The sequence below is a fragment of the Panthera pardus genome, unplaced genomic scaffold (genome assembly GCF_024362965.1).
Source record: "Panthera pardus isolate Hobbes unplaced genomic scaffold, ASM2436296v1 HiC_scaffold_11, whole genome shotgun sequence".
NCBI classification, from domain to species: Eukaryota; Metazoa; Chordata; class Mammalia; order Carnivora; family Felidae; genus Panthera; species Panthera pardus.
In genome coordinates this window covers 75,067,244-75,094,423 of record NW_026526666.1, presented here as the reverse complement: position 1 = coordinate 75,094,423, position 27,180 = coordinate 75,067,244, and the positions used below count along the sequence as shown (strand labels likewise).

The 27,180-nt window shown below is 51.0% G+C and overlaps 2 protein-coding genes and 1 long non-coding RNA gene across 7 annotated transcripts in view; 2 read left to right on the top strand and 1 right to left on the bottom strand.

The window, feature by feature from the left end:
• The window catches only part of KCNQ4 (potassium voltage-gated channel subfamily Q member 4), a 53,816-nt gene extending 51,431 nt beyond the window's left edge, over positions 1-2,385 (top strand). For all 5 annotated transcript variants that reach the window (XM_053896801.1, XM_053896794.1, XM_019429142.2 and 2 more), the window contains one exon: positions 181-2,385. In XM_053896801.1, the coding sequence (XP_053752776.1) occupies positions 181-393 (213 nt within the window). In that variant the 3' untranslated portion in view covers positions 394-2,385. The remainder of the gene's footprint in view (positions 1-180) is intronic.
• Positions 2,386-23,867: 21,482 nt separating this feature from the next.
• LOC109254873 (uncharacterized) lies at positions 23,868-25,926 on the top strand. Its single transcript, XR_002075002.2, has 2 exons — positions 23,868-23,970; positions 25,668-25,926. It is a non-coding gene; the product is annotated as an uncharacterized LOC109254873 (long non-coding RNA).
• CITED4 (Cbp/p300 interacting transactivator with Glu/Asp rich carboxy-terminal domain 4) lies at positions 23,970-25,341 on the bottom strand. The gene has a single exon (XM_019429144.2). It carries the CDS (start codon positions 25,051-25,053, stop codon positions 24,499-24,501), a length of 555 nt encoding a protein of 184 aa, XP_019284689.2. The 5' UTR covers positions 25,054-25,341; the 3' UTR covers positions 23,970-24,498.
• Positions 25,927-27,180: the final 1,254 nt, after the last annotated feature.

The following is a 27,180-nucleotide window of genomic DNA, read 5'->3' as shown; positions in this document are numbered from 1 at the left end:
TTCCCTCCTTCGTCCCGCCCGCCGGCCAAGCTCCGCCTTTCCTGTCTCACCTCCCGCGGGAGGAGCCGCGTCTCCCAGAAGCGCCCCTCCCCGGCCAAGCCCCGCGTCCTGGCCCCCGCCCTCCGCCCCAAACCCCGCCCCCGCCCCCAGGCCCCGCCTCCAACCGCGCCCCGCCCCCAGGTGCAGTCCATCGAGCACAAGCTGGACCTGCTGTTGGGCTTCTACTCGCGCTGCCTGCGCTCTGGCACCTCGGCCAGCCTGGGCACCGTGCAAGTGCCGCTCTTCGACCCCGACATCACCTCCGACTACCATAGCCCTGTGGACCACGAGGACATCTCCGTCTCCGCACAGACGCTCAGCATCTCCCGCTCGGTCAGCACCAACATGGACTGAGGGGCTTCTCAGGGGCGGGGCAGCACACGGCCAGCCCCTGGGCCTGGCGCTCGGACCCGCCCTCTGAGGCCTCCGGACTCCTCTCTTACTTGAACTTGCTCCCTTGTGGGGAGAGAGGCCACACGCAGTATTGAGCTGCCTGAGTGGGCGAGATACCCGCCGTGGGGGTGCCAGCGACCCACCCCACCTCAGGAGCGTGAGATGCCAGGCCGCACCGAGGGCAGCCGCCGCAGCTGCCCCGCGGCCTCCTCCGCCGCCCCCCCCCCCCCCCCCAGTGCCCTGCCCGTTCCATCAAGGCCCGACACAGCCCGCCTGGCAGGGGCACTGTCCCGGGAGTGAGAGTGGGGCGCTGGGGTCCTGGGCCCTGACCCAGCTTCCAGCTATGCAAGGTGAGGTCTCTGGCCCGCCCTTCGGACAGAGCAGGGAAACCCTCCCGCCAAGTCCCCGCCCCACTTGGGGGTGGGCCCAAGGTGCCCATAGGTACCGACTAGCAAAGGACCCTGCCACGAGGCAGTTGGGCACCATATATGCAAACTATGTTAAATATGCAACTTTGGGGACCCCCATGGGGTCCCTCTGCCCCTCCCTCCTTGGGAGATGGGCCTCCAGCAGTAGCTGGTCTCAGGCTGCTTGGCCATGACCCTCATCCCTGTTCTTTGGCTTATCACCCCCTCCTCACCCCGCATGGGGCCTGTTTGTTTCTCCCTTTCCTCCCCAAGGGCAGTGCTTGGGCCTTTCTTCCATTTTGCAGGGACCCTCTCCCAGAGGCTCCTTCTTCCTGCTGGATGTCCACTTCCCTCCTTGGCCCTCCAGACACCTTTGACAGCACAAGTTTCTGTATTTGCCCCCACATCTCTCATGGACAGTGCCCCCATGGTCACACACAGTTTCCCCAGACATGCAGAGAGTCTCTCACACTCACAGTGATGCACACAACCACACACGCTTGGAGACACAAGCACACCGCCCCTCAGCCTCTCTTGGGCCTCTGCCGCTGATGCCAGTGGGCGGGCCTTGCAGGGTGATGTCCACCAAGAGGGAGCCTGCCACTCCATCTGGGTAGGGGAGGGAGCTCTGAAGTGGCCCCAGGCCTCTCCAGGCCTCACCCCAGAGTTTTACCAGTTCCCCTTTCTCAAGATCTACTTCTCACCAGTCCAGGAGCCCTATCTGCTGCTTCTGCTGCTCCCAAGGGCCCTCCTTGGTGTCCGTACAGCACAACTCAGGCCTCGACCTCGGGGGCCTGGACAGCACTAGAAAGACCCCAGGCCCTTCCCCAGCGGGGGTACCAGGCCTGCTTCCACCTAGGCTTGTCCCCTTCCTAGTCTTTCTCGCTCTCTGGGACAATAATGATGCATTTAGCAAGTATTTGTCGGGCACCAGCTGCGTACCTGGCACTCACACGCACTGTTTCCCCTCGTTCCACACCCCGCTCTCCACTTCAGTTGGCAGCCCCCCCATACTGGCATAAGTACCCCCCCATCCACTCCAGGCCCCCAGCACCTCTTTGGTACTCCCTATCCTCCTGTCCCTCTTTTGTGAAGCCAATGCAGGTAGCAGGAGGGTGATGGGTAGTGGACCAATGGTGACCCTCTGTGGGGTGCCAGGGAACAGGGGCTCAGCCCAGCTGCCTGCGTCTCATGACTGGGGACCTGCATGCACCAGCGCCAGGGCTGGGGCTGGGTCTTCTCAGCCCCATGGTGCCCAGCCTCTGCCCCAACATACCCTCTGCATGTGACCATCATGTCCTGGATGGAGCCTGTCCTGGCTCACCTCACCTGCACTGTCCCCAGACAGCTACCCTCCATCCCCTCAGAGACAGAGCTGTGGAGAGGGGCAGGAGAACGGGATTACCCTCTGACCAAAGGAGACTTGGGATGAAGCCTTCTCTCCTTCCACGATCAAGGTTCCCCCACCAACCCAGTTCTCGGATATGCAAGTACCTCACTTTGTTAACTTATTAACTTATTGGTTTCATTAAAATTTTCAGTAGGAGGTGGTTGCTTTTGGCTGTTCAGTGGCTGTGGGGTGGGGCACCTCGTCTGGGGGTGGGGATGAAGAAATTTGAATTAGTCAGCACCCTTTTGCTTGTAAACAAAAATCTAACCCGTTATAGCTTAAGAAAAAAAAAAAGAAAGAAAATGAAACTTATTGGCCCAGATAACTAAACTGTCCAAAGGATAGAATTGTTATAGGCACAGCTAGATCTAGGTGCTTTAACATGTCAGGGATCTGTCTTCTGTCTCAGCCTCCCTCCCAGGCAGGCTGACCTCTCATGATGACCCCTGGCACTTACAAATTTACTTTCTCTTGGCTTAGGGCCCCAGTGAAAAGTGAGTACCAGCTTCCTAATCGTTTGTGTCAGTCAGGGTCCAATTAGGAAAACAGAAACTACAATTTTTTTTTTTAATGTTTGTTTATTTTGAGAGAGACAGAGCCAGATCACAAGCAGGGGGAGGGACAGAGAGAGAGCTGTCAGCACAGAGCCCGATGTGAGGCTCAAACTCACAAACCGCTAGATCGTGACCGGAGCCAAAGTTGGATGCTCATCCGACTGAGCCGCCCAGGCGCCCCTACGCTAGGTTTTAACAAAGAGAATTTTCAATAGGGAACAGATTACATAGATATAGGTGGGCTTGAAAGAACAGAAAGAATACTAAGGTAACTGAGAGGAAACTCCTGCAGGAAGCAGCTACCTCTCCTAAGGCTGCAGGAATGGAGGGGAGAGGTTGGGGTTCGCAGAACCTACAGACTTGACTGGGGAGTCCTATCTTGCTAGGGCTCAGAAATCTGAAGGGAGGGTGTTGTCTGGCTAGTGCCAGCACCTTTTAGGGGATACAGTGAAGCTTCCCTGGGAGTGCAGAAAAACAGCTAAGGGCTGGCACCAACTGTTAGGCTATCGCTGTTAAGGTTATTAAGCAAAGGAAGAAAGAAGTCTCCACTCCTCCTGCCTTCCAATCTTTCCCTAATGCCTCTTATTGTCAAGGCCAGCTCACAAAGGTACCGTGGTTTGCAGAGTCCCAGCCCCAGCATCACAGAGCTGAGTGTAGAAGGCTGTGTTTGGAACTCTAAGACAATAGCTTCATAACTGGCACAATCCACCCTTTTGGGCACTTGGCCCCCATACACATCAATCCACACGTACTTGAACATCCATATAACAACAGTAGCTTCCACCTAATAAGATGAAACTACCTTGCAAATGAGGATAATAACCCTCTTCCCCCAAATAGGAAAAGCACAGAGTCTCACCGTCCGATAGATGTCTCCATCTCCAGGAGTTAGTCATTGAATCCATACTTGGATGATGTTAATTACTCCTCTAATTAAGTCACAAGCCCACCTACAACTAAACAGTGAACTGTAAAGTTAGCAACCACTTACAGTCTTTATATAAAATAATAGGGGAGTAGAAGGAGGGAGGAAAAAATTAAGTACTTAATATACAATGCACACACCAGACACAGAAGAAGATATGCATGCCTGTGAGGGACCTCCTTTGGGTAACTGGTCACAGTGCCATAGTTGATAGATATTTATTTGTTAATTGGGTAGATGTATATATATATATATATATATATATATATATATATAGTTAATTGAGTAAATGTATATATATATATATATATATACATTTACTCAATTAACAAATAAATTCTGTTTTATATATATATACATATACATATATACATATGTACATATATATATATATATATATATATATATATATATATGGCTAATTGGGTAAATATGTGTGTGGGTGTGTATATATTTGCCATTCTCTTATATGTAATTGCCCTTAGCCAGGACATCAGCTAGTTGGGGTTCTTTGTGTGGTGGAGTGACCCAAAAAATCATTCCCGAATGGTCTGGATCTTCCATGGGCCTGCGCAGTTTGGGGTGCCAAAGCTCTTTGCTAACTTTTACTATTGTCCGTGGAAGTACCAAGAGGGCCCCTGAAGGATCCCTGGGTTCTAGACGTAGTTCTCATTCTTAGTGGGTAGCAATATCCCAATTTCCCTTTGGTGATGAGGACCAGTTAGGCAGGCAGCACAGTAACTCTTTCTTTGCCTGCTGGTTTAGTGGCATGAGAAATCCAAAATGACCAGTTAGAAGTTTCCAATTCCAATGCAATGAAGACGGTTTCTTCCCTTCCTTTGAGAACTAAGACCTCCAGACTGGTGGAGCCCAACACTGCAGGGACAAGAAGCAAAAATTTTGTGAGTGGGTGCAGTAGGCTGGATAATTGCCACCCAAAGATAACAGATCCTAATCTCTGGAATCTGTAAATGTTACCTTGTAAGGAAAAGGGATCTTTGCAGATGTGATGAAGTTAATGATCTTGCCTCGGGGGAGATAATCCTGGATTATCCGGTGGGCCCTGAATCCAATTGTAAATGTCCTTTTAAGAGAGAAAGGCAGAGGGAAATCTTACACACACAGGAAAGGAGGAGGCAATTAGAGACAGAAGCAGAGACTGGAGTAGTGTGGCCAGAGCAAAGGTATGCCTACAGCGGCCAGAAGCGGGAAAAGTCCAGGAACGATTCTCTCCTAGAGTTCTAGAGGGAGGACAGCTCTCCTTGACACTTTGGTTTCGGCCCTGTGAGGCTGATGGTGAATTTTTGGCCTCCAGAACTGTGAGAGAATAAATTCTGTTGTTTCAAGTCGCCCAATTTGTAGTGACTTGTTACGGCAACTACAAGAAAAAATACTGTAAGTTATTTGGTGTCATAGTGGGAGAAGCTATTCTCACTACCGCTCATTGATGCCTGGAACTGTATATTTGAGCTGCGTTAATGAGGCTAAGTCACTGTCCTCTCCATGATGGGAGGGGCCCAGGGAATCAGCCTGGCACCAGGTGGTTAGATGAACCCCTGCAGAATTGTGGCATGTTGGGTATTCAACATCTGTCTCTCCTGATGGTAGATTGGACAGACAGTAGTGGCATTAAGCAGGTGAGCTTTGGGAGGGGGGGTGTGAGTCCATATCGTTGAACCTGTAAATAGTCTCCCTTCTTGCCACCATGACCACGTGGTGCGAGAGCATGTTGAACAAGCCCTGGAGGAGTTGCAGAAAGAGGCCAACTGGTGTCCATGGGATGTGCCATTTTAGCCATCTGATTATCAAGAGCCTTGTCTGTCGTGGATGCTCTTCGGTGAGATTTCACTTGGGATAGAAATATCTTTACACTCTGTGCCCACTGCTGAAAGTCCATCTAAATACCTCATCCCAAGTCCTCCTTGTCACCAATCCTCCAATTCTGTGCTTTCTAAGTCCCTGACCGTGCAGCCAAACCATTAGCCATCACCCCAAACCGGTGTTGATGCAGTACGGAATAGACTGAAGGATGAGTAGGATTTAGCCAGTTTTAGGAACTGGGTGGTGGCGAATGTTCCGGCTAGAGTGTCTAGCATGTAGAAAGGTCCAGAGGCACCAGAGAGCATATGGCACAAAGGAATAGAAAGAAATCCCTGTGGCTGGGCCCAGGGAGCAAAGGAGAGAATGGTACAAGATGGGGCTTAGGAATTAGAGATCAAGGTCTTCAGGATTCCATAAGTCATTCATTCCAAAGAGATGGGACTTAACCGTGAGGGGATTTGGGAACCAACTAAAGATGTTGACCAGGGATGAAAGCAGGCTAGATTCCCATTTTACAAAGTTTTCTTCCTAGGTTGGAAGAGGGATTTGAGGGAGCAAGTCTGGCTGTTCCCAGTTCGGAGACTGCTGCAGTAATCCGAGCAGGAGATGTTGTTAACCTAGACAAGTCCCATGGCATTTCACTAATTGAGTAAATGTCTATGGAGCACCTGCTGTATGTCAGGTCCTGGCTCAGCACAATACACAAGATGAACCGCTGCGGGAGACCCAGGTCTGGCCCTGAGGTCATCCAGCCCCTGGGGGAAACAGATGCACAGTTGCCCAGTGCACACGCCGCTCTTTATCTTCCGAGTTTGTCTGGCTCAGCAAGGAGTGTTTGCAGGTGGCTATGGGAGTCCCCAAACAGTCATCAAATATGGCCTCGAGAGCAGATACGATTTTAGCTTGGTGTGTCTTTATCTATTGCTATGTAACAACTCACCTTACACCTTAATAGCTTAAAACAACAATCATTTTACCTACTCTTGATTCTGTGGGTCAGCAATTTGAGGGGGTGCTCAGCTGAGCAGCTCTGCTGGTCTCACCTGGGATCACTAATGTGGTTGCCATCACCTGGCTTCTTGACTGGGGCGGGATGGTCTAAGATGACCTCACTGACCGGCTGTCAGCACCGTGGTTGGTCCGACAGGATGGATGGCTTGTCTTTGCTCCATGTGGCTTATCATCCTCCGGTAGATTCGACTGGGCTTCATTACATGACCAGAGGGCAAACGTGCAAGCTCGGGCCTCTTAAAGGCTGTGGCTCAGAAGCCTTACCTAGCAGCTTGGGACTGTCGTGCCGCAGGGGCTCAGCTCATATGGGGTGCTCTGACGCTTGCAATTTTTACACTCTTGCAGATCAAAAAACCCCATGCTACATATTTCCCACTTTAGAGAGCTTATGCGATGTACTTTGAACAGTTCCAGTCGCCGAAACAACTTCTTTGTTTTCCCTCTGAGAAGTTGATGGATACATTTTCCCCTTCCACACCCACCTCTTGCGTGCAACAAGATTGTGAAAGCTGCTATACTGGTGTCTTAGTTTGCTGCCATAACAAATGCTACAGACTGAGTGCCTGTTTTTTTTTTTTAAGCCCCAGAATCTTTTTTTTTTTTTTTTTTAGCTCCAGAACCTTTGCTACAGCATAGCCTATTTGGAACCCCAGTATAAAAGATAAAATCAATGCATACACACTGAGCGTGTGCCCAGCATTTTGTTGCAACAAAATAAATCGGATCTGTCTTCAGGAGGCTTTCTTTAACAGTTGTAGTAGACAGTATTATTCGTCTGAAAAGTCTTTCTCCTTTCCTTGTTGCCATGGCTACCTTTGGGTGGAGTAAACGTCCCCACCTGTCTTACAATGGCTTTCCTTCAGATTCTGAGACAGAGTGGTGGGCAGAGGTTCACTGGGGAGTGCTCTCAGCAGATTCTTCTGTGGGGATGTCAGGACTGGGCGGAGGGAGAATTTGATCTGCAAATGCAATTTCTTTTTTTTTTTTTTTTTTAATTTTTTTTTTTTTTCCTTTCAACGTTTTTTTTTATTTATTTTTGGGACAGAGAGAGACACAGCATGAGCGGGGGAGGGGCAGAGAGAGAGGGAGACACAGAATCGGAAACAGGCTCCAGGCTCCGAGCCATCAGCCCAGAGCCTGACGCGGGGCTCGAACTCACGGACTCACGGACCGCAAGATCGTGACCTGGCTGAAGTCGGACGCTTAACCGACTGTGCCACCCAGGCGCCCCTGCAAATGCAATTTCAACTGAGGCATCTGCTGACCTTCAGGAGCTCTGGAAATCAGGCAGCCCTTCAGGGTTTTGCCAAATTGAGGAAAGGAAGCAGGTCTTTGTTTCCCTGCTTCAGTCAATCACCTGCTGTGAGCTGCCCCTGGGGGAGGGCATGACTTTGGGTAAGGCAGTTTACTATGGCCAGAGGCAATTCCCAGTGAGTGATGGTTGTGGGCCAGCAGCTGGGGAATGGGTGCACAGGCCCTAAAGGTATCTGAGCACCTCAGCGTCCACTCCACCACTCCAATGACTTTGGGCTTGGCCATGGGATTTACTTTGGCCATTGGAATGTCAGTGGGGGGGGAGGGGTACGGGGAAGGACAGCATGCTTATTCTAAGGTAAGGCCATAAGAGGCAGAATGAATTCTGTCAAACCTCTTGGTGCATCCTTCCTCCACCACGAGAGACTATTGTTCCTTCATCCTGGGTCCAGAATGAGCGTGAGCAGACCTGAACCAGATTCAAAGTCAGGAGTCCAGCTTGATCCAGCCAATATCAGCTGAATACCACGCAGTTGACATACAGACTCAGGAGTATGGAATCATACTTGATTTTCTAGGCCACTGAGATTTTGGATTTGTTTATTTCACAACATTATCACAGTAAGACCTGACTAATACAGCTAGTAAGGTGGATTTTACAGGAAGCAGTGAGATCAAAGGTTTACCAATGCACATCACAAAGCAGAACATTCCTTGAAATCTTGCCATTTGCAACTACGTGGATGGAACTAGAGGGTATTATGCTAAGCAAAATTAGAGAAAGACAAATATCATATGACTTCGCTCATATGAGGAATTTAAGATACAAAACAGATGAACATAAGAGAAGGGAAACAAAATAAGATAAAACAAGGAGGGGGACAAAACATAAGAGAGTCTTAAATACAGAGAACAAACAGGTTTGCCGGAGGAGCTGTGGGTAGGGGGATGGGCTAAATGGGGAAGGGGCATTAAGGAAGACACTTGTGTGGGTGAACACTGGGTGTTATACACAGGGGATGAATCACTGGAATCTACTCCTAAAATCATTATTTCACTATATGCTAACCAACTTGGATGTAAATTTAAAAATAAATATGTATATTTTTTAAGAAGCAGAACATTCTTTGTGTGTGTGCAAAAAAGGTGATTTTATTAGAGCACGGGGCCAGGACCCTTGGGCAGAAAGAGCTGCCCAAAACAGAACATTCTTTTTTTTAATTTAATTTAATTTTATTTAATTTTATTTTTTTTTTAATATTTGAAATTTACTGTCAAATTGGTTTCCATACAACACCCAGTGCTCATCCCAAAAGGTGCCCTCCTCAATACCCATCACCCACCCTGCCCTCCCTCCCACCCCCCATCAACCCTCAGTTTGTTCTCAGTTTTTAACAGTCTCTTATGCTTTGGCTCTCTCCCACTCTAACCTCTTTTTTTTTTTTTTCCTTCCCCTCCCCCATGGGTTTCTGTTACGTTTCTCAGGATCCACATAAGAGTGAAACCATATGGTATCTGTCTTTCTCTGTATGGCTTATTTCACTTAGCATCACACTCTCCAGTTCCATCCACGTTGCTACAAAAGGCCATATTTCATTTTTTCTCATTGCCACGTAGTATTCCATTGTGTATATAAACCACAATTTCTTTATCCATTCATCAGTTGATGGACATTTAGGCTCTTTCCATAATTTGGCTATTGTTGAGAGTGCTGCTATAAACATTGGGGTACAAGTGCCCCTATGGATCAGTACTCCTGTATCCCTTGGATAAATTCCTAGCAGTGCTATTGCTGGGTCATAGGGTAGGTCTATTTTTAATTTTCTGAGGGACCTCCACACTGCTTTCCAGAGCGGCTGCACCAATTTGCAATCCCACCAACAGTGCAAGAGGGTTCCCGTTTCTCCACATCCTCTCCAGCATCTATAGTCTCCTGATTTGTTCATTTTGGCCACTCTGACTGGTGTGAGGTGATATCTGAGTGTGGTTTTGATTTGTATTTCCCTGATAAGGAGCGACGTTGAACATCTTTTCATGTGCCTGTTGGCCATCCGGATGTCTTCTTTAGAGAAGTGTCTATTCATGTTTTCTGCCCATTTCTTCACTGGGTTATTTGTTTTTCGGGTGTGGAGTTTGATGAGCTCTTTATAGATTTTGGATACTAGCCCTTTGTCCGATGTGTCATTTGCAAATATCTTTTCCCATTCCGTTGGTTGCCTTTTAGTTTTGTTGGTTGTTTCCTTTGCTGTGCAGAAGCTTTTTATCTTCATAAGGTCCCAGTAATTCACTTTTGCTTTTAATTCCCTTGCCTTTGGAGATGTGCCGAGTAAGAGATTGCTACGGCTGAGGTCAGAGAGGTCTTTTCCTGCTTTCTCCTCTAAGGTTTTGATGGTTTCCTGTCTCACATTCAGGTCCTTTATCCATTTTGAGTTTATTTTTGTGAATGGTGTGAGAAAGTGGTCTAGTTTCAACCTTCTGCATGTTGCTGTCCAGTTCTCCCAGCACCATTTGTTAAAGAGACTGTCTTTTTTCCATTGGATGTTCTTTCCTGCTTTGTCAAAGATGAGTTGGCCATACGTTTGTGGGTCTAGTTCTGGGGTTTCTATTCTATTCCATTGGTCTATGTGTCTGTTTTTGTGCCAAAAACAGAACATTCTTTAAACTCGCTTTACACACCTTTATTTTTGTACCATTTACTTCTGTAGGCATCAAACACTTCCTCCTCTCCTCCCCTCCCCCCTTTCTCCTCCTCCTCCTCCCCCTCCTTCTTCTCCTCCTCCTCCTTCTTCTTCTTCCCCTTCTTCTCCTTCTCCTCCTTCTCCTTCTCTTTCTCCTTCTCCTCCTCCTCCTTCTTCTTCTTCTCCTTCTCCTCCTTCTTCTTCTTCCCCTTCTTCTTCTTCTTCTTCTTCTCCTTCTCCTCCTCCTCCTCCTTCTTCTCCTCCTCCTCCTCCTTCTTCTCCTCCTCCTTCTCCTCCTCCTCCTTCTCTTCTTCTTCTTCTTCTTCTTCTTCTTCTTCTTCTTCTTCTTCTTCTTCTCCTTCTTCTCCTCCTTCTTCTTCTTCCCCTTCTTCTCCTTCTCCTCCTTCTTCTCCTCCTCCTCCTCTTTCTTCTTCTTCTTCTTCTTCTTCTTCTTCTTCTTCTTCTTCTCCTTCTCCTCCTCCTTCTTCTCCTCCTCCTTCTCCTCTTTCTTCTTCTTCTTCTTCTTCTTCTTCTTCTTCTTCTTCTTCTCCTTCTCCTCCTCCTCCTCCTCCTCCTCCTCCTCCTCCTCCTCCTCCTTCTCCTCCTTCTTCTTCTTCCCCTTCTTCTTCTCCTTCTCCTCCTTCTCCTTCTCCTCCTCCTCCTTCTCTTTCTTCTCCTCCTCCTCCTTCTTCTTCTCCTTCTCCTCCTCCTCCTCCTCCTCCTTCTTCTTCTCCTCCTCCTCCTTCTCCTCTTTCTTCTTCTTCTTCTTCTTCTTCTTCTTCTTCTTCTTCTTCTCCCTCTCCTCCTCCTCCTCCTCCTCCTCCTCCTCCTCCTCCTCCTCCTCCCTCTCCTTCTTCGCTTTCCCTTCTAATTTCCCACATAGACTCTAAAGTGGGTGGGAGACAAGGAGGACTTCTTGGAAGAAAGGGGGAAGATTGCTGGAAAACAGATACCCTGGGAGGAGAATCCTGAGGCCCAAGACCCAGGCTACCCTGCCTGCTCACCTGGGTGGGTTCTGCCCTTACCTCTTGCCTTCCCTCTCACTAGACTCTCCCCTGGCTCCTCTCCTGGACCTAATGACCCATACCCTTCCACTCTTTCCCCAGGTGTCACTTCAGCTCCTGGAAGGCAAGAAGCACATCTGCTTCTGATATGTAGTCATAACTATCCCTCACATCAGCCGGGGAACACAGGTGATGGATAAATGCTGGTTTGCAGGGGGGGAAGCGGGGCCACCTGGGATTGACCGTCCCCTACCTGGGAAGACTCCCAGTCCCTGTTATATGTCTCCATGGCCACAAGGCGTCAGTAAAGACCTTGACTTGGTGTTGTAGCTCCAGCCTGGAGCCAAGAAGGAGGCTGGACTTTGGGGGCAGGATGCCCTACCATGAAGGCCCATTAGTTAGGACCAACATGTCTGAAGAGAGAGAGGTGTGGCAGAGCTGATGAGAAATGGGGACTCTAGGACTTGCCTCAGAGAGTAAGGGGCTCTGTTCTCTGCCCTTCATTCATTTGTTTCACAACTGTTTGTTCATTTCAACCATGTGCCAACACTCTTTAAGGTGCCAAGGTCATAGTGGCTCTCCCAAGCTCACAAAGTCCCTGATCACATGGAGCAGACAGCAGATTACTGTCTCGACAGAAAATAAGCTAGACAGGGCACCTGGCTGGCTCAGTCGGTATGGCATGTGGCACTTGATCTCAGGGGTTGCAAGTTCAAGCCCCACATTTGGCATGGAACCTACTTTAAAAAAGAAAAGAAAGAAATTAAAGAACAAAAGCTGAACAAGATAATTTCAGAGAGTGTTAAGCGCTATGAAGACAAGAAACTGGAAATAGGAAAGTGACAGCATTGAGGGAGGCAATTTTAGGAAGGGTATCAGGGAAGCTCAAGGTGAAACAAGAGCCTTCAGGAAAAGGGCTTCCAAGGCTCCCAGGGGCTGGCTGGTCCAACCGCCATATTTTGCAGATGGGGAAACTGAGGCCCAGTAATCCAGGGAGGAGCCTAGAGAGCTGAGCCCAAGTTTCTTGACCCCCAGTTTTTCCCTTGGGTGGTCTTCCTCCTGTCACATCCTTGGCCTGGGGAAAGAGTAGATGTAGGGGCTCTCTCAGAATGTTTTGGTTAAACAGGGACCAGAGGAGAGGCAGACCTTCCAAAGCCCTAAGTGCAGAAAACGTGAAACCACACCACAGTGGCAAAGAAATTCCACAGAGTTTTGATTTTCCCATGATACAATTTCAATGCTTTAAAAACTATTTTAAAAATAAAATTCTTTTTCAAATATTGGTATTGATGCCTTTGCCTGTGTGAGGGGCATGGACCTGGAAAAGTCATTTTCCACTCTGTGAGCCTCAGTTCCCTCCTCTGCAAAATCTGAGCCCAGCTTTCCTGACTCCCAAACCACTGCTCCATCCAGTCCTTGAAGGACCTCAGGAATCCCCCTGGCCACGTCTGGCCGGGGCCCCCTCCCTCTGCTTCTGAGCCTGTGCCCACTGTCCATCCCTGCCTGAATCTGTCTATAAGACCATCAGACATAACCACACTCATTTAAGATTCCCACTGATCCCTAATACAAGTTTGGGCATGTTATCATCCCCAGTTTGTCAACTAGGAAGCAGGACTTACTCAAGGTCACACAGCCAGTAAATGACAGGGTTTGACCCAAAGTTCCGTTAAGTTTTCTTTGCTCAAGGCTCTCATCCAAGATGGCAAACCCCCCACAGTTTTGCTGTTCTGGGAAATAAGCTTCATTTCCCTGAAAATACATTCATGCGCAATGTGGCGATCCTGGCTGTGTCACTTGGTGTGGTGCTGCCACCTCTTGAGCAAAATGGGGTATTGCATTCCATCTCCAGTCCGCACTATCTGGGTCAAACCCCGGGAAAAACCCCAACAAGAAGCCCCAGGCATGGGTCACTTGACCCATAAATACGCTGAGGTCCCAAACATGACCTGACCAAGCCACCTACCTTTGCTGATCCTTTACCTTCCTCTTTCTTACCTTCTGGTGACCCGCTGACTAATGCCCCGCTATTCCCCTGAAACTGCTTTGGTAAGTTGGTTTTCTCTTCCTGGTTGCCAAACTCAACAGCCTGTTTTCAGCCCTCATTTTGTCTGATATTTCAACCGCATTAAAACACTGCTGACCACATCTCCTTCGGTGGCTTTCATGACATCTCTGGTTCTTCTCTGACCTCCCCCGGCTGCTTCTCAGTCTGTTGCTCCCTTCTCTCTCTCTTTTCTTAATGTTTATTTGTGAGAGAGAGAGAGAGAGAGAGAGTAGAGGAGGGTCAGAGAGAGAGAGAGAGAGAGAGACGCACAGAATCCAAAGCAGTCTCCAGGCTCTGAGCTGTCAGCACAGAGCCTGACCCAGGGCTTGAACTCACGAACTGTGGGTGAGGCCATGACCCTGAGCCGAAGTCGGACGTTCAACTCACTGAGCCACCCGGGTGCCCCACGTTCCCTCCCTTCTCTTTAATGTCTGCGTTCCCCAAGGTTATGTCCTGGCCACTTTCTTTTATTACTCGGCATGACCATTCCTATGGCGATCGCTGATACGCTAATAACTCCAAAACATGCTTATTCTCAGCCCAGAGCTCACTACTGAGCACTTGGCCCATGTATCCAGACTTCCTCCAGTTGGCCATGACCCCTGGGTGTCCCGATGGGTCCCTTCTGGTCTTATCCTACTCTCTGCTATCCAACCTGCTCTTTGGCTCCCACCTCGGGCAAGAGCCCATCTCATCCTCTAAGCCACACTCCTGGGACTTGTTTTGGCTCCTCTCTTCCTATAGCCTCCACTTTAGTAGCCCATTACTAAGACTGTGGTCACCCCAATATTCATTCCCACTTCCTCTGTAGTAGTAGAACCCCCCCCCCCCAATTCTAGCCACCAAGAATAAAGGCAACATTTCTGACTCTTTGTTGTGGTTCCATGCGGGCCAACTCCAGAAAGTGCCCTTCTCCTTCTCTTTCCTCCTTTTTTCTGGCTGGAATGTTGATAGAGCGGACCCGAGCAGCCTTTTGGACCACGAGGTCTAACCCATGAGTGACGAAGTAATAAGGTGAGAGCCTAGATCCTGTGATGCTGTGATAACCACGCCAGTCCTCGACAACTTCCCTGATTTCTTCTGTTCAAGCTGCCGTTATTCTGGCGCTTAAAGCCACGCACCTAATCCTAAATAATCCTAAATCTACAGTTCATTCAGCAAGAGGGTCCATCTACCCCAGACGTCGTGTGCCGCTTTTTTCAGAGCAAATCTCTCTTAAATCTCATTCCTTCTGTGTTTACGGTCTCTGCCCATGTAACCCACCTTGCCACCACGTGTCCCGGGGTGCTCGTCTGTCCCTGGATCAGCGTCTCCGGTGCTCCCACTGGGCCCCTCTTGAATTCGTGCTACTCAGAGTAGTCAGAGTGATCCTTGCAAAACACAAACCTAGCTCTTTTTCCATCCTGCACAAAGACTGCATGCCCCTACCCCCATTGCTTACAGGATCAAGTTCAAGCTCCCCAGCCTGCCACTCAAGGGCCATCCCTTCTCCGACCCTTGATCTACTCGAGTAGATTACTCGCTCCTCTGACCGCCGCCCTACACGCTGACACACTGGCATGTTGTCCTTCCCAGCTCAAGCCTTATTCATTCATGCCACTTGGTCAGAGGACACACTGTTACCCTCCCCTGGCATTTTCTTCTTTCATGTGCTCAGTCCCATTCTACTCGATCCATCCCACCATGTGAGCACCTAGCATGTGTTATAAACTTTGGCAAGTACCATTATTCTCCCTAGTTTACACGTAGGAAAACCGGAACTCGGAGAAAGGAAGTGAATTACCCAGGGTGCACATTCACAGTGCGGACATGAACTCTTCCCAGTTCCAGCAATCTCTGTTCATTATTTCGGGGGAGAGAGAGAGAGAGAGAGAAGAGAAAGTGTGAGTGGTGGAGGGGCAGAGAGAGAGAGAGAGAGGGAGAGAGAGTATCCCAGGTAGGCTCACACGCAAGGCTCGATCCCACGAACCATGAGATCATGACCTGAGTGGAGATAAAGAGCAGGACGCTTAACTGACTGAGCCCCCAGGCGCCCCAACCAGCCATTCTCTTTATATATAGACCACCTCTGACCTTCCCCGCCCCCACCAAAATTCTGGGCACGGGAGACTTGAGTTCTAATCTCCATTGAGCCACTTATCACTACCACCTGCTGTGGTAGAGACAGCTGGTTGTCCACCCCAAATCCACCCCCTCCCATTTTCTGTCCTGACTGAAAGCACATTCTCTCGTCTTTTTTGCAGCTAAATGGGGTCATGTGAACAAATTCTTGTCAAGAGAATCTGGGCGGAAGTATGTATGTATCTGGGCCTTAAAACATTGCTTGTACTTTACCTCTTTACTGTCCTCTTCCTGAGAGCTGACCCAGCTTCCACTCCACAAGGACAAACAAAACAAAACAAAACAAAAACCCAATCCCAGTAGCCCCTGGGTGGCTCAGTCGGTTAAGCCACCATCTGCCTTCGGCTCAGATCATGATCTCACAGTTCATGAGTTCGAGCCCCCGTGTCGGGCTCTGTGCTGACAGCTCAGAGCCTGCAGCCTGCTTCCGATTCTGTGTCTCCCTCTCTCTCTGCCCCCTCCCCTCTTGGTCTCTGTCTCTTTCCTCTCTCTCTCAAAAATAAATAAAACATTAAAAAAAAAAAAACCCAACCCCTCAAAACAAAAAGCCAAAGTGGATTTCGAGCAGCCTACCTGGTTCATGAGGTTGGGGTCATCAATAGCAGGGCAAGAAGGAAGCAATCTGGGTCCGGAGTGACTGAGTAAAACTAGACAGAAATATTTTCTACTCTTGAAAGGCCACTTGAAACCTTTTCTGGTTCCCTTTGTACAGCAGCTGGGTTGACACTTAAATATCTCTCAGTATATGTACTAGGCTAAGTACATTAAATTCAATAAATTACTAGCTGTGTGGTAGTAGGCATATCACTTCCCTTCCATGTGCCTCAGTTTCCCTGCCCTCTATGTATCTTGGAATAATAATGTGTGAGCAGACAGCTCACGTGTTTAGGAAACTTGAAAGGGTTTGATGTGAAGAAGAAGGAGGAAGAAGAGGAAGAGAAAACATTGCGATTTGAGGGGCACCTGGGTGGCTCAGTCAGTTAAGCGTCCAACTCTTGATTTCTACTCGGTCACCATCTCGCGGTTCCCGGGTTCGAGCCCCGCGTCAGCTCTGCGCTGACAGTGTGGAGCCTGCTTGGGATTCCGTCTCCCCTCTCTCTCTGCCCCTCCCTCACCCACGATCTCTCCCTCTCTCTCTCTCTCTCTCTCCCCTCCCGAACATAAATAAATAAACATTAAAAAAAACGTTGCTATTTAGACTAGTTATGGAAAACTGAAGAACTTTTTGGGATTTCTATACCCGTTTTGCAGTTTAGTATTATCTTATTTTGAATCACTCGAGAGGAATAGGCAAACTTATCCAAACTACATGAAGGAGAGGTGATTGCCCAAAACAGAATTTGAGGAAAACTTTTTTTTTTTGGGGGGGGGGGAGGATGACTGGATTCTAGAAGGCATCAACGACAAATGTCTCCTTCTGCCTCTGGGTCTCCCTCTGCAGGCTGAAGAGGCCCATCCTTCCACCGTTTACGTGGGACCATTGTTTGAAAGTCACCATCCCCACTCTGGCCTCCTGTCTGGACACTGTTAACCAGTTGCTGCTTCTTACTCAGCACCTACTGTACTAATGTTAGAAACACCATCACTTATTGGGGACTTACCGTGGGCCAGGCACTGTGCTGGTCACACACACACACACCCACACACACACACACGTCAGCCTTGCTCCTTTGATCTGACCAGTTGGGTGTGTGTGTATTGATACATATTTTAGACTGGAAAGAAAAACAAAACCAGAGGCTCAGAGTGTAAGGTGGCTTTGCCCGATGTTGTATATGTAGCTGGAGGCCAGAATTTTAATCCGGGTCCGTATGACACCAAGACCCGGGCTTGTTTCTCAGCCCCTGTGGCCAGACTGTTGACCTTGCTGTCCGCTACAGAACTCGGGGCAGAAGCACAACGGGGCCGGTGTCTCCTGTTGTCTCTGAGGAGGCCAGAGCATTCCCTGTCCCTGAATTTAAACCCAGAAGCTATTGGGGGGGGGGAGGGAGGGGGAATGGAGAGATTTTTTTTTGACACGAATGACACGAACGTTAAATGCCCCGAAAGGCAAAAGATACCATAAACAAAGTCAGACGACCAGCCACAGATGGGGGAGAGAATATTTGCAACATTTACCAGAGACAAAGGTTTACTATTTGTAATATATAATGAACTCTTATACCGCAATGACAAAAAGACAAACGGCCCGGTAGGAACACGGGCAAGACTATGCACAAGAAATTCTTAGGACAAGAAATACAAATAAACAACATCTTTCTTGATAATCAAAGAAACAGAAATTAAACAACCTTTTTTAAAAAAGAAATTTAGGGGGCGCCTGGGTGGCTCGGTCGGTTAAGCGTCCGGCTTCGGCTCAGGTCATGATCTCCACGGTCCATGGGTTCGAGCCCCGCGTCGGGCTCTGTGCTGACAGCTTAGAGCCTGGAGCCTGTTTCAGATTCTGTGTCTCCCTCTCTCTGTGACCCTCCCCCGTTCATGCTCTGTCTCTCTCTGTCTCAAAAATAAAAAAACGTTAAAAAAAATTAAAAAAAAAAAAGAAATTTAGGGAGGTAACAATTAAGACATTGCTAACATCCAGTGTGGTCCAGGGTCTGAGCCAGCGGGCGCTCTGTCACAGCACTGGCAGGAAGGTGAATGGGAACAGCTAGTTCGAGACCATTTGGCAGTGGCTCTCACGGTTTTATTTGCTCATATCTTCTGACCCAGTAAGTCCCCTTCTAAGAGTGCATTATACCGAGATGTTTCCACGAGGGTGCAAAGGTAAATACACAAGGATGCTCCTTGTAGCATTGTTTAGTAACAGCGAAATTCAGGAAGCAAGTTCAGGTTCCCCGACAAGAGACCGGTTTAAGCAGATTATGCACGATGCGGTCATTAAAAAGAGTGGAGGGAGAGCCGTGTTTACTGACAAGGGCGAGATTCCCAGACTACATTAAGTGAAAGAAAGAAATCCGATCATATACAACCGTATAATCCTAGGCATGTAAAAAAGAGATGCGTATTGTGTACGTGTGTATAACACAGGTAACATAATGTACACATCGCATGTGCGCGTGTGGAAAAACCCGGAGGGTCTTGGAATTTTCACTTTATAACTTCGAAATCGTTTGAAATGATTTTGCCTCAAGCGTATATTACTTTTGACTAAACACAGTGTGTTTGTTTTAAGAGCAAATAATACTTGACTCATGTTCTCTGCCAGACCAGAGCAGGGGCTGGGTGCCAGGGGGGGGCTTGCTGCCAGGATGTGCCAATTGACCGGAAGTGCCGACTTTGTGGCACCGCCCACCGCAGGAACTTTTCACGAGGAAGCGGCAATGGTGCAAGTCCGCCTGGAGCGCACCCCCTGATGAGCTGTACGCGACTCTCTGTCCCGTCCCTGCCACACCCCTGCTCCCTGGGGGGAGATCCGGACTTGATGCTGATTGATGTTCAACAGCCCTCATCCTGCTGATGAGAACAGCCTCTTCCCTAGAGTCCTGTGTATTGTTGAGTAGGTGCTTGACCTCTCTGGGCCTCAGCTGCTGGAAGGAGGCCAATAGGCTGGGATGAGGCCGGTAAAGACAGCCGCCTCTGGGAGCTGTTGTGGGAGGGGGGGACATGCACATCAAGCCTGCGGCAACCACGTGCGGGGGGAAGCATTGCATTTCCCGCCTCCCTCAGGTCTAGCCTCCCTGCCTTCTAGCACCTGTGAGGCAGGAGGGGTGGGAATGTGGAATGTGGTCCTCCAGGTACTGAGTTTAGAGCACTCACTTCTTTTTTAAGTCTGTTTATTTTTTGAGAGAGGGAGGGTGGGGGGTGGGGGTGGGGGAGAGAATCTCAAACAGGCTCCACACCGTCAGCACAGAGCCCGATGCCAGGTCTGAACTCACGAACTCACGCGAGATCATGACCTAAGCCAAACTCAAGAGCTGGACACTTAACCGACCTGAGCCACCCGGGTGCCTTGAGTTCAGAGCACTCAAATAATGCGCCTCATTTCAGGCCAAGGAAACAGCACAGGCGAGGTGTAGAGGCATCAGGAGCCCGAGGAGACTACAGTGGAGGGTGGAGGGGGGCCTGGAAGCTGGTTGGGAGGGTGGAGGGGGCCTGGAGGCTCCCCGTCCCTGTGGAGACGCTCCCTGACATCCGAGCAGCTCACAGGGGCAGGGACTTGACATCACCTTCGTTCATCCTCACAAGAAACCCTGTGGGATCTCCATCTGGCCCATGAGAAACACTGAATTCAGAGTAGCTTCATTTCCCTCTGTCTGCCCTGGCACACGTTGGACCTTGGGCTTTTTACCTGGGTGTCCTCCCCGGGTTGACCCACCCCTACCCGTTTATCACCATCAGCTCCCAGGACTTCCCAGACCCTGCGCTGCTTGGCAACACCTGCCTGGAACCCTCCCGCATGTGACTCTATCTTGCGCGCTCCGGGCTGGCCTGCATCTCAAGTGCCAGGGTGCACGGAGCCCTCTCCAGATCAGCCGCCTGGGTCGAATGCGTGGCTGTTCACCCCCAACTCACCCCAACCAAGCAGCGCTGCACCATTTGCAATGTGCTCACAGAGACCTAGTCTCAGCTGAATCCCTGCATGCACACCAAAGGGACTATGCTCCCCACTGTACAGAAACTGAGGCCCAAAGAGCCTCAGTGACTCCTGTACCCCATGGCCACAAAGTGGCAGAACCAGGTCTGGGACGCTGCTCTTGTTCCGCTGAGTCTCAGGTCCTTGGCCAGCCCCAGCCTGGGGGAGGGGGAGGGCCCTGGAGTACCAAAGTGGGCATGCCCACGCCAGCACTTAGCGGGATGTGACCTGGAAGAACAATCCTGAACTCATTCTGGGCAATTCTGGGATCACTCTGAGCCCCAATCCCCTGACTTCTGAAATGGGGGTAAAGGTACCTAGCGGTGTTATTCGCAGGGTTGAGTGAGGTTAAAGGAGAGGCTGGAAAAGAGAGAGCACCTACTGGGTGCCGTTAGGGTCCATCATGCCTGCACACAGGAGGCAGTCAACAAATTGGGACTCAGTGATCCTGACCCAGCACGGCCAGCAGCGGGGTGGCGTAAGAGTGAGGCAAGGATGGATTAGGAATTCAAGAGGATTACTTTGCAATCAGCTGAACCGAACGGCCTAAGCGGCCTGGGAAACACTGGGATCAGGACTGTTCATTTAATTTATTCATCATGACTGTTGAACACTTAGCTGAGCTGGCACAGTGATGATGAGGATGGGGACAGCGGCTCTCAATTATTTCTGCCATGTCCCAGGTACTTCATGCGGTCTCATCACATCAACCCTGTAAGGTTGCTATTCTGGGCAAAGATTTTTTTTTTTTTTTTTTTGCCTCTCACAGGGCAGGTACTAATCAGGCCTGGGATGAAGGAGAGGGCAAACGAGACACCAGAGCACAAATTTAAGGAGGCTCTTGCTGTCATAGCTCTTACGACATTGGCCGTACCGTGTCCCACCTGTGCTTGTGGTGGACTCCGTGACGTGCTGCCCAGACCCCCTTCCATGAATTGTCCTGGCTACTGGGGCCGCTGGCCCTGCAGACAGCCGTCCCCTGCCAGCTCCCAGAGGGACTGCTCAGCAGCAAAGAGCTGCCTTGCCCAAGGTCAGCTGCCACCGGAGCTCCCCATGGGGCTGGCCAAGGCTCTGATTGGGTCTGCTCTGAAGCTTTCTCTGCTCACATCTGCTCCGGCCCTTCCCTTCCACAGCTGCTGACCTTATAGGCTCTCCCTAATAAGCTCCTTGCAAGCTAAACCGCATCAGACTCTGCTTCCTGGGGGCCCCAACCTGCAACAGTGGTCCTGCTGGAGTAACCCCTCACTAGCTGGTTAAAACACAGCCTTTCGAAAGACTAGTATAAGGGTACCCCCGAAAAGCCCAGGCTCGGGGATGCTAAACTACACACTACACTGTTCTAAACACCTTGTGTGAATTGATTTAATTCATTTCCACTGCAGCCCTGCGAGGAGGAACTATTAGCGTTTCCATTTTATAGATGGGTTCAAGAGAAGTCCTGAAAAAAAAAAAAAAAACTACTTTGTGATGAAATCCAATCATCATTGAAAAGATGAGTCACAATAATGGGCTTCGGCCCCAGGGAAACTTTTCGTCTGAAAAGAAAGGAAAAAAAAAAAAAAAAAAAAAAAGATGGGAACATGTCTCGTCTGGGCCACAACTCAGTTCCCAACCTTGAGGGAGCCTGACTCCCAACCCCAAAGACCCGGGCCGGGTATGAGAGTAAAATCCACAAGCCCAAGGGCAACAGGTCAGTCACTTTAGGAAGTAACCCCAGAGAAGAGGTGAAAGATATACACTGGCTCCACAGGAAGGTGGTGATCACCACCAAAGACTCAGAAGGCAAGGTGACTTATTGAGGTTAGGCAGCTAGTAAGGGTCGCTTCCGGAACTGAATCCCGAGGCCGTCAGAATACCAGCCTCTATGTGCTGGCAAGGACATTCCATCCTCCAAAGAATCCTCCAGAGGGTATCAGGGATTTGGAGATCCAGGTGATGGACTGCCCCAGACTTACCTTCTATTCTGTCCACCTGTTTGTTGTCCAATTTGTCAGCAGCCCTGCTGGGAAGGATGGGGGCTGGAAACAGCTCAGCAGCCGGACTCCTACACCTCCCTCCACCCTGCCTTACCTCTACAAAGAGGCAGGTGTTGGGTTTTCATTGTAATCCCTTCCATATGGAGAGCACTTTGGTGTTTTACCAGCTGCTTGTTAACCCATCCCTGAATTTGTTCATTTCTTGTGAGGCTTATTGCCTTATGAAATAGCAGGGCCAGTATATTAGCCCCATTTTACTAGTGGGAAAACTGAGGCTCATAGAGAAGGGAATCATGATAGTGTCCAGGAGAGTGCCAGACCCTCCCATCCCAATCCAGCCTCCTGATTTTGTTTGTAAGAGAGGGAGAGCGCGCAAGTGAACGAGGGGCAGAGAGAGAGAGTGCGTGCGTGCCAAAGAGAGAGAAACGGGGCTCACCCAAAGAGGGGCTCACGTTTACCCGAAGTGGGGCTCGAACTCACCTGATGTGGAACTTGAACTCAAGAATGGTGAGATCAAGACCTGGGCCAAAGTCAGATGCTTAACAATTGAGCCACCCAGGTGCCCCCAGCCTCCTGTTTGTTTTTGTTTTTGTTTTTATCTCTAGGTCTTGGGCAGAGCTGGGGCAAACACAGGCCATTCTGAGCCCAGAGCTCAGGGCAGTCCCTTTCCAGAAGCCTATCTGTCCTTCCCATCCTGTCCCAGAAAGCCCCATTATCTTAGGGGAGACCTTTATTCACTTGCCTAAGACTTCCTGTTGTCCACTCCATGCCTTCTGGTGGCTCCAGAGCCCATGGTGACACGGTATACCCTGAGTGAACTCACAGCTGGAGAGAAGAGTCATGTTAACAAACAAGTTCCTCAGAGCAAAGCCCTACCAGTGTTCCTCTCCAAAGTCTCTGGAATTCATTCTCTCTTCTCCAGCCCCACTGCCCTGTCCTAGCTGGTCCTCGGCATCTCTGACCTCCTCCCTGCCTTCAGAGCTTCTGTCCTGGCCTTTCACCCACCCCCACGAAACACCTAGGGATCTTTCCAGAGAGCCAATAGCAGAGGGTGGCCAGGAGCTCACAATGGTGATCAGGACTGAGGAACAACCCTGCCGGGCCTGGGAAAGCTCTCACATCTCTCCTCTGTAGAGTGGGGACTGTGCCTACTTCACAAAGTGGCTGGAAAGACCTTTGTTGTCCCTTCTAGAGACCCCATGCCCTAGTGCATGCCCTGTACTTGTATGCTTCCTGCCTTTGAACAGGCTCTTCACTTACACGCCACCTTCTCCAGCTCCTAAAGATCATCCTTCAAGGCTCTGTTTACATCAAATGTTGCTGCCTCCCTGAAGCCTGAACTGACACACCTCCAAGCAGCTGAAACCACTCCTTCCTCTTGAATGGATGGTGTCTTGGCCAAGGAAGAGAGCCAGGATTCAAAGCGAGAACTGTCTGAATTGTCAGGTCCCACCCAGCTTCCCTCTGGCCTCTGTGCAGCCTGAGCAAACAGGTGAGGGCAGCACCACCAAGCCCTCCCACCCCTTCTCTGGGCTGAGAAGTCCAACCTAGGTGCCTGTGGGTTACTCCACCGCCAGGCAGCCTCTGCCTTCCAGATTATGATGTAACAGTTGCACAACTCACAGATATTTTTGAAAGAAACTGTCAATTTCCTCTCCTGGGCACTGCCAGGGGCTGTGGCCTCCATCCCACCCAGAGTCCCCAACAGCCTCAGGACTCTAGAACCCAAATATAGTGCAGGGTTGTTGAAGTGATAAAGAAACGAAAACGCAAGACTGTAAAGTGACCCAGTTTTATTTTGGTTTTGGAGGCCAGGGGGGGCATTGCCCCACTGTGCAGGGATCAGGGCTGTACAATCTTCTCCTCCCCAAGGCGGGGGCCCAGGCAGCAGGGTGGAGGCCCTGTGGATTGGCGGCTCCGGGGACCCAGTGACCGCAGTAGGTTGCACAAGGAGAGAAGGGGTATCAGGCAAGCAGCCTGGAATGGCTCAGATTGGGGGGTGGGGTAGAGGAGAATCCGAGAGGACAGAGAATCCAAGAACCGGGAGTCCGAAAGGGGGTCCGGTCCCCTTCACTTTACCGCCGAGGCTCCGGGACAGAGAGGGGGGAGCTCAACTGTCATCCTGCAGGAGGCAGGGCCTGGAGTGAGGCCAGGCGTCCCAGCCCGGCGTCAGGCTCTGTGCACTAACCCGCTGCCTCCACCCTCACGGAGGGTGCGTGCGGGGCCCAGGCGCAGGGTGCGGACTCCGGCGGGCCGTCAGATCCCCTTCTCCTCTCGGGCGCGCCAGGCAGGCGCCCGACCGCATTCAGCAGCTCACCGAGCCGGCGGGTGGCGCCGACCCCAAGTCCGAGAAGCAGTCGAACTCGCTCTGGCCCAGGAAGAGCTCGGGCAGCTCGCGCACGCGGTGCAGCCCGAGCTCCAGCTCCAGCGACGTCAGCGCTTCCTCGTCGATGAGTTCGGCGTCCATGCAGCCCAGGGCGTGCGCGGGCGGCGGTGGGGCCGGGGCGCCGGGCGCCGGCTGCAGGCACTGGGGCCCTCCCGGGACGCCGGGGGGCGCGGTCGCGCGGCCCGGGTACAGCGTCGCCACCGGCTGCAAGTGCGCGCTGCCGGCGGCCGGCGGTGGCACGGCCGGAAAGGGCTGGAAGGCAGGCGGCGGCCCGAAGGGCCCGTACGCCAGGGCCCCGGGTGGGGGCGGCGGCGGCGGGCCCAGCGGAGTCCCCCGCGGCCGCAAGCCGCTGTCCAGGCCCGGGCCCGCGTACGGCTGCAGCGTCCGGAGCGCGTGGGGGCCGTGGGAGGGCGCGCCGGGCGGCGGCCTCTGCACCAGGCGGTAGCCCTCGGCGAGCATCAGGTGGTCGGCCATGACGGCGGGCCGGATGCCTGCAGGGGCGGGGGGCGGATGGTCAGCGCGGGCGTCCCTCGGTCCCGGCCAGCTCTTCCTCCGCGGCGAGGGATCCGCGTCCCGTGCCCTCACCGCAGCCCAGCCAGGCCAAGGAAAACGGCACTCGACCCGTGCTACTGCCCAGCCCAGGGCGCACCGAACTCAGAGGTCCCGCGCGCCCCGTGGTCTCAGTTCTCGGCAGCTAGAACACCGCACACCCACGGGTTCGGGCTCTGAGACCTCCGCGCCGCGCCCCCAGAGTCAGTATCTTCTTATACCAGAGGCGGAGCTTCTCCGCCCCCAGGCGCTCATTGGCTGAATGGGACGCTCTGGGCCGGCCTGCCCCCTCCTCCAGGTTTCAGCCCCGCCTCTCCTGGAGCTCCGCCCTTTGGGCCAGAGGCTGTGCCTTCAGGCTTAGAGAGCTGTCCTGGGGAGGGGTGTTTTGCACTTTTCAAGGGGTTTGGGCTGACTGTCTCCTGCTCAGCCTGGCACTGGCTGGGGCCAAGCTCGAATTGACCGGAAGGGGGATTGAGAAGGGCCAAAGGTTTGGGTCCCCAGAGCTGTAGGATCACAAGCTCAACTTCTTAATTTTCCAGATGGAAACCGAAGCTCAGCGGTGGAAAGGATTTCCTGGGAATACACACCAAAGTCTTAACAGAATCGAGACATGGCTTTGTGATTGCCATCTCTACACAGGACACATGCACTTTAGCGGTGCAGGGTCCCCCGGAAAGTTAACTGCTTGTCCCCATGACCCCAGGGGAGCCAGAGGCTCCCTCACAGGCTCCCACTTACTTGTCGGTGGAAGCATGTACTGGGTTGTTATTAAAGTAATTTATAGGCACGTCTCCTGAAGGACTTGTATCCTCAGCATTTGGCCCAGAGCCTGGCTCAGAACAGGCTTTTAGTAAAGGTTGGGTGAAAGAACAAATGATCAAATGAATTGAAACTCATTCACCTGAGCTTCAGTTTCTTCATCTGCAAAATGGGAGCAACGGCAGCACTGCCCCTACTGAGTTGTCGTGAGGGTTAAATAAAGTAGGGCATGTATAGTGCCTGGCATATAGTAGGTGCTCAAAAATGTACCTCAAATGAATGAAAGGCTGGATTTACTTCTGTCCCTAGAGATCTTCAGAGTCGGGGATCTTGCACCTTCCCCTGATAGACTGGTAACAACTGGGATGTTTAGAGTGCTTTACATTCTACAAGCATCTTTTTTTTTTTTTTTTTAATTTATTTTGAGAGAGAGAGAGGAAGCAGGAGGGGCAGAGAGACAGGAGAGTGAGAATCTCAAGCAGACTCCACACGGTGAGTGCAGAGCCCAACGCGGGGCTTGATCATGACAGTTTGTGAGATCACGAATGAGCTGATATCAAGAGTTGGACGCTTTACTGACTGAGCCACCCAGGCGCCCCCCGACAATCATCTTAATGGGGGCAGGGCATGGATTAGCAGCCCCATTTTGCAGATAAGGAGACTGAGGCACACAGAGAAGTGGGCGTCCTGGAGTCCTGCACAACCAGAGCTAGCATGTGAATGCCTGTGTCCTTAAAGCAGCTGGAGTCTCTCCAGGTGGCCAGGAGAGAGCCACCTGAACCTTGCCCTTCACTTCTTTGCCACTCTGCCCCTCCCTTCTTTGGCTCTTCTTCCCTGGTAGTGTCCTTGGGACTTCCTGGAACTTGGGTTTATCCAGCTGATGCAGAGGGGAGAACCTCAGAAGCCCAAGTTTTAGTCATATCCCCACCACTGGCAAGCACTGTGACAGCTGGGTGTTATGAGGGGGTTGTCCCTTGAGTCCCAGGGCCTCGGTTTTCTGCTCAGTGAAAGGGAGATTCTAATCCCTGCCTGGTCACCCTGAGAGCTTGTGGCAAGGTCACTAGTGACAATGGGTGTGATCACGTTTTATGCCAAGTATAAAAGCGGCACAGTGGAGTTGATTCTCCTGAAACTCTCCAATTAATGCTTCACATAGAAATTCCTAAGGCTGGCTGCACCTGGGACTCACCTGGACATGTGTATCAAGTGGGGGAAGGTGGGAGGGCTTTTGAAAAATACTAAACCTCTGCCCCCACCTAAACCTCCGGACTCAGACTCTGTGAGGGTATTTTT